The sequence below is a fragment of the Drosophila grimshawi genome, unplaced genomic scaffold (assembly GCF_018153295.1).
Source record: "Drosophila grimshawi isolate 15287-2541.00 unplaced genomic scaffold, ASM1815329v1 contig_311, whole genome shotgun sequence".
In the NCBI taxonomy this organism is placed as follows: Eukaryota; Metazoa; Arthropoda; class Insecta; order Diptera; family Drosophilidae; genus Drosophila; species Drosophila grimshawi.
In genome coordinates, this window is record NW_025063098.1 from 20473994 (window position 1) to 20483095 (window position 9102).

At 41.1% G+C, this 9102-nt stretch overlaps 1 protein-coding gene across 10 annotated transcripts; it reads left to right on the plus strand.

Moving 5' to 3' along the window:
• Positions 1 to 377: 377 nt before the first annotated feature.
• Positions 378 to 8292, plus strand: LOC6567206 (glutamine--fructose-6-phosphate aminotransferase [isomerizing] 1). 10 transcript variants are annotated; one of them, XM_032739973.1, is made up of 10 exons: positions 384 to 519; positions 3321 to 3375; positions 4129 to 4326; positions 4395 to 4708; positions 4783 to 4924; positions 5195 to 5221; positions 5443 to 5466; positions 6591 to 6712; positions 6777 to 7616; positions 7688 to 8292. In XM_032739973.1, exons 2-10 carry the CDS (start codon positions 3369 to 3371, stop codon positions 8060 to 8062), a joined length of 2049 nt encoding a protein of 682 aa, XP_032595864.1. In that variant the 5' UTR covers positions 384 to 519; positions 3321 to 3368; the 3' UTR covers positions 8063 to 8292. The 10 variants fall into 10 exon arrangements, with proteins under 10 accessions (XP_032595867.1, XP_032595863.1, XP_032595864.1 ...); XM_032739970.2 differs by having other exon boundaries at positions 390 to 521; positions 5443 to 5454; positions 6555 to 6712; XM_032739975.2 differs by having other exon boundaries at positions 390 to 521; positions 5443 to 5454.
• Positions 8293 to 9102: the final 810 nt, after the last annotated feature.

The window sequence follows — 9102 nt, forward strand, 5'->3', positions numbered from 1 at the left end:
TATTTTGTGCTAGTTGCAGTACTTATGAGAGTCGTTGTCCAACACGAAGAGCACTTGGGATCGTGCTCTTTAATGCTCGCGATAAGCATAACTATCTTTTTGCTTGACGCTGGCATTTCGAGCACGACATTTGCTCAGCTCTCTGTGACTGTTGTTGTTTGTATAAATGTGAGCATGAGCACGAGTACAACTGTGAATGTGTGTGTGAATGTGCGTGTGTATGTGTGTTGGGTACTCCGGCTATGCCTCTGGCTCTGACTCTGACTGTGACTCTTTGGCATTAACGATCGCAGAGCTTCTGTGGATCGGCGCGTCGACGCTGGCGTCGGTAGCGTCGCTCGCCTATAAAAGCAGCGCATTTAGTTGGCGTTGTTTTTCGAAGTGAGCTCAGTGTTAATTTCACAGCGGTGTTGGCCAGTAGCGAGTTCGTTTCCAGACCCAGACCAACCTGTTACCACGTCAAAGTCAAAAACTGCACCATACGACCAATTAAATAAACCAATCCCAGCTGCGAATACCGTGTGAGTGTAGAATCAAGTGTTTTAGTGTGCATCTCGTTGATCATTCTCCCTCAACCACCATAAGAAAAAACAAATGCAACTGTTCAAACGGCTTGAAGGTTCGATTCGCGCAATTTATTTTCGATATCAAAATAGTAATCAGTTTTGCTGATAGTTCAGTGCGTGTTGCGGAGTTGTGGTGTTGTCTGCACAACAAACTCTAATTGAATTATTTAATAACGGCAAAAAAACACGAAAATGTTATGGGGCAACAAAACTCGCTTTATACCCAGCATTGCGGTCAAAATTCGTTGTCTCGTCTTATATAAAATACCTGTTCGCTGTTTGCAGCGCTGCTGATTGCCGTTTCAGACCGCAAATACACACACACACACACACACACACACACACACACCCACACACATACTACACACTCACAAACGTGCACACGTAGTCCACGCCAGTTCCATGCAGCAGAAAAAAAAAACCAAAAAAAAAACCAAAATAAAAGCGATAAAAAGTTGCAAGTGCCACGAGCAGATGAGGGCGTTCGCGAAATCCAAAAATGTGTGGCACCATTTTAAATACCCTACAATTTGCATACAAAGAAGATAAGCAAACTAATAATATGTGTCGGTAGAGTTTACTCAACTGGTTGAAAAGTCAATTTGAGATCCACAACCCATATACTATTTGAGGCGTCGATACAATGTTCTATTGTAATCTGGCTTATCTGTTATCGTTATCGGATTGCTCTGCAAGTAATGAGTTGATAACTACCGGAAAGTTTTCCGTTTTTGAGATACTGTTATTCCGGGGAACTCGCTTGTGTTATGAATGGAAAGAGCGTAACACAAATAGTGTAATTTATAGATTAAAAACAATGTTAAACTTTAATTTACGGTTAAACGTTTGAGCAATCGCACTCAAGCAGATTGGCAAATATATTAATAATTAGCCTGTCGCACGAGCTCCAATAATCAGTCAGTATGTCACTGCCCATCTGGGATTTATTCAACTTGGGGGCACGATAACTTTTATTAGTTTTGCTTTCTCAACGTTCTTCCACTTTTTACGATTCCCCCCATTGATTAAACGTGCAGCAATTTACAATCCATGCTATTAGACTTTGAGGGTGTGCTAAAGAAGACGTTGCCGCGTGTGGCAACTATTCTGCCTCTCTTTAGGGTCTTTGTAAGTTGCAAGTGTTTCATTAGTGGAAATCTTCGCCAGACTCTGTTTACAAGAGTTAACCATTCACCAAGCAGAATTGTAGGTGCCGATAAGATCCAGGGATGAGTTCTGCAAAAGTGAATCGTTTTAATTACAATAGTGGAGTATGCTTCATTTGCAGCTCTAAGTTCGGGCAGCCGGCAAGCACCGGTGGCAAATTAAAAATGCCAATCACAGCCAAGAGGCGTGACTGAAGAGTATTTTTGTGTATATGTGTGTGTGTGCCCTAACTATTGATGATGGCCACTGAAGAAACAATGAAAGACGTGGCAAGGGTTAATATGAAAGCTTTTCAGAATTCTGTCACACTCACAATCATCAGAACGAGAATGGGGGTGACGACGGCGACGGCGACGAAGACCGAGTTAGAGTCGAGTACGTGTTGCACCTGAAATGGCCCCTACTCCTTGTTCCACTGGCTGCAAAACTTTGGAACGAGGTGTACACTTAAATACACACATAGACCAGAGAGCAGTAAACACGTTTTGTGCTAAATGATAAAAATTCCAATTTACTATGACCATTCAGAGGAAATTATGCTCCAGCATGTGCGTTTAGTGGTGATTCCAACTCAAATCTACATACATAAATTCTATATACTTATACTGAATCATACATTGTACATACAAACACACATGTTCATATGTGTGTAGCACTCTCTCTTAAAATAGAGACCCGGATCTGGAGTCGCTCCCAGTTGAACGCATGTGGCAACATACATATCTATATATAAATATATATACATATGTATATATAGAGACACACTTCTTACGACTTTATACGACGTATATAACTAGATAAAAACAACAACAAAGTAGTAGCTGTAAGGCAATTCCACTCAGAATACTTTAGTTGAGACTGCCCAACGAGGCGATACCCTGAATCCAAATCTGACCCCGCTCAACCATGTTATGTAGCACCATATAAATATATAAAAAATACTTATTGTTTTTGTCAAAAAGATATGATAACTAATTTTACAGAAAACGGAGAGATCGACTTGGCTATAAATGCTTATTAACAATTTAACTACTTTATTCGATCATAGCATCCGCTTACAATAGTTTTCATAAAAACAGGGTATGCAACACGCAAAACCAAAAGAAGAATGCTGAATACAAGAAATTGCCATTTGATTTAGAACTGAGAAATCATGTTTACCAAGCAGCATCGGGAACGAGGACGGGACCTCGAACTAGAACTATATATAACTAAGTGGACCGGTAGCCGCAGCGGAAAGAAAGATTCAGAAGAGTTGACATGTTGATAAGAACTCCCATGCGCTTTTTCTTATATAGATTCTCATGGGCATACACACTCGTACACAAACTGCTTAATGGCAGAGGGGTTCTACAAACACCCGTAATCTAAACCCGTACCCGTAATTTAAAATTGTGTACTTGCTTTTTCCATGACGAGCGTTTCACGGTTCGATAATATTAATCATATTAATCATCATAACATTATCAATGGAGTAAATACGTTGAACCCATTCATTTTATCTACTATTAATTAAATATACCAAATGATTACATTCTTCTTATCAAAAATAAACTCTAATTTATATCTGCTCATTTATATTTTCAGGTAAACGCAAAATCTTCAGCAATATCGTTAAATTGATCAAACAATAAAATGTGTGGTAAGTAATTCCAAAGTCAAAAACATACTTACATTCATAACTAAAAATTCTGTATGAAAAAATATAATTTACTGAGTAGAATAATTTCTTATTTATGCCTAAATAAAGTCGGTGATAAATTGAATGAACAAGTAAAGTTGATAATTAGTTTGTTATTCTTCTTATAAGCATTATTATATTTTCATATGTGGCTTAAATACTTTTTAAGCTAAGTATAATTTTATATCCATATATTGTTGGTACTTGAAGTCACTTTTATTCTTAAATGTTTACCATTGTAAGAGGGCGTTCAGCGCACTGTAAGGAAATATGTAACTAAAGATTTATGAATTCCAATTACACAATTCACTTGGTATTTATATATTCGATTTAATTCGCTGGCGTCGTTGGCCTTTCACCGCACTCGACTTCGAAAATAACTTCTACTGAACGCCCACAACCTCGCTGAGCCACTTATCCAAGTGGTGCACTTAGTTGTAAAGCCCAAACCCAAACTGGTTTTTGCCTCAGATGCAGATTTCCTCATAACTGGTCGTGTTTTGGGCTGGGCTTAGCTCTTGCAAAATATGTTTGTTGCATATATATTTTTTTCATTATTTGTTTCTTGTATATGTGTAGGTATATTAATAAACTGTCTGGGATTGAAACTTGAATTACCCAATATTATAGCCAAGCTGTACTGAGCGTATTAAGTAATGCGAATTGGTTATGAAGTGGACACTTATTGATAAAATGGTTGTTTTTTGCCCCCAGGAATATTCGCTTATTTGAATTACCTAACACCAAAGTCACGACAGGAGGTGTTGGATCTGCTGGTGACAGGATTGAAGCGACTAGAATATCGTGGATATGACTCCACGGGCGTAGCTATAGACTCACTGGACAACAAGGATATTATAATGGTTAAGCGCACTGGCAAGGTCAAAGTGCTGGAGGATGCCATTCAAGAGCGTAAGATGCAGCTGAGTCTGAAATACACAACAATATGTTGCTAAGCGATTAGATTTTCATTGTTGCAGACTTTAGCGGGGATGATTACAGCGAGCCGGTGCTCAACCACGTGGGCATCGCACACACTCGCTGGGCCACCCACGGAGTTCCCTGCGAGCGGAACTCTCATCCACAACGCTCTGACGATGGCAACAGCTTTGTTGTGGTTCACAATGGAATCATCACCAACTACAATGACGTGAAGACCTTCCTGGCGAAGAAGGGCTACGAATTCGAGTCGGACACGGACACAGAAGTGTTTGCCAAGCTGGTGCATCACCTCTGGAAAAAGCATCCCAACTACTCGTTCCGCGAACTGGTCGAGCAGGCCATACAACAAGTGGTAAGTTAATTCAAAACCTAACCTTATTAAGGACAAACTCTTATTGATGTCATGACTTTATTGATGTTTTGTAGGAGGGCGCATTTGCCATTGCTGTCAAGTCGAAGCATTTCCCCGGCGAGTGTGTTGCCTCGAGACGCAGCTCCCCTCTGCTGGTCGCAATTAAGACAAGGACCCGTCTGGCTGGTGATCACATTCCCATCCTATACGGCAAAGGTAAGTGACGGAAGAAAGATATTCTGAAGGGAGACATCTACTAGTAGGCTCTACTCTCTTTCATTCTATTCATATAACAATTCTCTTGTTTCTTATCTTAATGTATGTACGTTCTCGTATCTGTCTGTGTCATACTATGTTTTCCAAATAACCAATTGTCGTTCCCTGCCGTCTCTCTGAAATTCTTCAACACTATCGCCCCACTGCATTCTTTGGCGCCCCTTCCTCCTCGTTTCACTGCTGCCCCACTGTGTTACTTGCAACGTGTAGATGACAAGAAGCAGAGCTCCGATCAAGGTAGTCAACTAGTCTACACCAAATCCTATTAAACTCTGCTTTTCGACGGTGGCTGGGTATCGGTATGTCGTACAGTACCAAACTAATGACTTTTTGCTTCACTCCCAAATCGACTAACTCTTCTAATCCTGTGCTAATCCTCTATCTTAAGCATATCTAAGTTCAAATTGTTTCTAAGCATTTTACTTAGCAATTGATATTTTTCTCTTTCCCGTGTATAGATGCCGACTCTGGTAAGGCCGTAGGTAATTAAAAGTTGCAATATTTTTTATAATAAATATGCCTATCAGCATACATACGGTCAACTGTATAGATACCACATTTTTTCCACACTTTTTTTTTAACTCCGTTATCTTATCCTTATCGCTCTTCTTCCGCTTCCTTCCTCGCTCTTTCTTTCATTAAAAAAGGCATCAAATTTAATAATGCATTTTCTGTACACTCTTTGAGCTTGTGAAATTTTTCTTTATTGAAAGCCAACGGCAAAATTAATTGCACTCACTTATAAATTTAGAGCATGCATCAATCTAAATCAATAGAAAATCTATAATTCTAAGCAAATTCACATCACTTTACGCTTGAATCGCATACTGAAAAATAGCAATATTCGGCACATCAATTACTAGATACCATTTCAGACTAATTTGGACAATAAAGAATGAACTCATTAACTTTGAATGGCATCTGCAAGGTTGTGTTCCCAAAACTCTGATCTCTGTAAATATTATTTAATTGTAAGCGAATAGTGGAATGGACACAGTTATGTGCATAACTAAGTTGCCTAAATTATCGTTTATTTTGTATGTCATATATTTAATTAGTAATTGGGTCTCATATATATTATTATAAAAATCATTTCCTATAATTCTCATTTGTGGTGGTGGTTATTTTGTGGCCGCACTGCAAAATGTTTGGCAATAAGCTTTGTTATTGTTTTTGTTGTCACAGTGCTGATGTTGACTATTCTATTTATTTTCGTTTCTGATTTGCATTACCCCCTCCACTGGGTAAAACACAAACGCACACATACAAAAACAACAACAACAACAACACTACTCACATATTTAAATATATGTATAATTGCTAACGCTTGCATCACCGTCAAATGCGTCTCGTCTGCCTCGGTACTGTCCTGACCGCATTGCCCTTGTTAATTCGGTCAAAATGCAACGCTATCGACATCGAAATCGAAATCGCAACTGCAACCGCCATTGCAACACCTTTTCTTGCAACTGCAAATGCAAATACAAATACAACGGTTAATGCCATTAAACGTGCAACGCCATTAAATCGCCAACGTCAACACTATCAAAATGTTAAACTAACTGAACAGAGTTGCGCCCGCATGGACAAACTCGTGAATTACCAGTGTTGCCACGTTCGGATAGCACCGCGGAGTTCATGCCGCTCGAGGAGAAGGAGGTGGAATACTTCTTTGCGTCGGATGCCTCTGCTGTCATTGAGCACACTAACCGTGTCATCTACTTGGAGGTGAGTGTCGAACATTTCAAAATATTCAATTGAAAAATACTTAAAGCTCGAATACTCCTTGAAGGACGATGATGTGGCTGCTGTGAGAGATGGCACACTGAGCATCCATCGTCTGAAGAAGAGCCTGGACGATCCGCATGCCCGTGAGATTACCACACTGAAAATGGAAATACAGCAGATCATGAAGGGCAACTACGACTACTTCATGCAGAAGGAGATCTTTGAGCAGCCCGAGTCGGTGGTGAACACAATGCGTGGTCGCGTCCGTTTCGATGGCACCACCATCGTGCTGGGCGGCATTAAGGACTACATTCCGGAGATCAAACGTTGTCGCCGCTTAATGCTGATCGGATGCGGAACATCCTATCACAGTGCCGTGGCTACACGACAGCTGCTGGAGGAGCTGACCGAGCTGCCCGTTATGGTCGAACTGGCCTCCGACTTCCTTGACCGCAACACGCCCATTTTCCGTGACGACGTTTGCTTCTTTATCTCGCAATCGGGTGAAACCGCTGACACTCTGATGGCTTTGCGGTACTGCAAGCAGCGTGGAGCTCTGATCGTTGGCATCACCAACACTGTGGGCAGCAGCATATGTCGCGAGTCGCACTGCGGCGTGCACATCAATGCCGGTCCCGAGATTGGTGTCGCGTCCACCAAGGCATATACATCGCAGTTCATATCGCTGGTCATGTTTGCGCTGGTCATGTCGGAGGATCGTCTGTCGCTGCAGCAGCGTCGCCTGGAGATTCTGCAGGCACTCTCCAAGCTTGCTGATCAGATTCGCGAGGTGCTCAAGCTCGACTCTAAGGTACAGGAGCTTGCTAAGGATCTCTACCAGCATAAGTCGCTCCTAATCATGGGTCGCGGCTACAATTTCGCCACTTGTCTAGAGGGTGCTCTGGTAAGACGAAACCTTTTACTTTCACACAACTAGTCTGAAACTATATTCAAAATTGTTTGTTACTTCAACAGAAAGTAAAGGAACTGACTTATATGCACAGTGAGGGCATAATGGCTGGTGAACTGAAACACGGTCCGTTGGCTCTCGTGGATGATTCGATGCCTGTGCTGATGATTGTTCTGCGTGATCCAGTTTATGTCAAGTGCATGAATGCACTGCAGCAGGTCACCTCGCGCAAGGGTTGTCCAGTGATCATCTGCGAGGAAGGTGATGAGGAGACAAAGGCCTTCTCTTCGCGCCATCTTGAAATTCCCCGCACTGTCGACTGTCTGCAGGGCATCCTTACCGTTATACCCATGCAGCTGCTCTCCTACCACATTGCTGTACTGCGCGGCTGCGACGTCGACTGTCCGCGAAACTTGGCCAAGTCGGTCACAGTGGAGTAAGCAATCTTATCACAGGTCGGGGACTCTCTAAGTACTTACATATGGCGCATCTTAGCGCATTCCTTCCATGATAATCTCTATATACAACCATACACTCACACAAATGTGAGTAATGAAACCTATTCGCACATTTATGTGTACATATACATACACGATTTGATTTTACCTTTTAAATCATAACAATGCAAACTACTTGCTAAAATAAAATTGAAATTGTTTTGTTAAATGCATTTTGAACTCGAATTTGTCTGGCTATCTAGTATACGCAATACATGATTATTTGAAAGTAATCTTCCAACAGACCTCTTATTATATCTTATTAAAGACAACAGTGAATATCATTTTTGGAGACTGTACATTTGAATTTATTGTACATAATTTGGATCCTTAGAGCCCTGTCAAGTGTGCAATACAAGCTTTAATTAAATTCAACTTTAAATTGGATGACATAAAAATCTAATGCCCCAAATGTTTGCCACAAGAAAATACATGACAAAAAAAAAATTAGGTCGGCGGCGCTGAAAATGCTCGTAGGGTCTTTGCAGGGCGTAAACGTAAAGTTTATTTTTATTGAAAGTTGCGGTGTTGCTGGTATCAGCAGTAAACGGTTATGTCTTCAAGCAAAACCCAAAACCAACTACCAAATCCAAACAAAACACCAACGAATAAATGGAAAATATCAAAATGGCCACCGCTAAGCCAAATCTGCGGCCCAGCCGCCGCAACCCCTCTCGCGGCTGACATGGCAATCGCCAGGTTTTCGAAAACACACACACACACACATACACAGACTTACACACACACACACACTCAAAGCATTCACAGAATTGAACATACCCAGCAATGTTCCTATTATTTTCAATTCGCATTGAATTTTCGAAGGGCACATAATCTAGATTAAGGGATGCAGAATGTAGATACAGACACACTTGGACTCCAGCCAGGCATTTCTCGGAGCCAAAAGGCGTTAGACATATTTGGGTTGATGTTTTCATTGGCAAAAATAGCTAAGGGGCGATTTCGTTAGCTAAGTGTATTGT

Coding starts and splice junctions, on each gene's coding strand:
- LOC6567206 (XM_001993578.3), top strand. Junction 4,327..4,394: donor GGAGGATGCCATTCAAGAGC/GTAAGATGCAGC, acceptor TCATTGTTGCAG/ACTTTAGCGGGGATGATTAC. Junction 7,617..7,687: donor CTTGTCTAGAGGGTGCTCTG/GTAAGACGAAAC, acceptor TTACTTCAACAG/AAAGTAAAGGAACTGACTTA.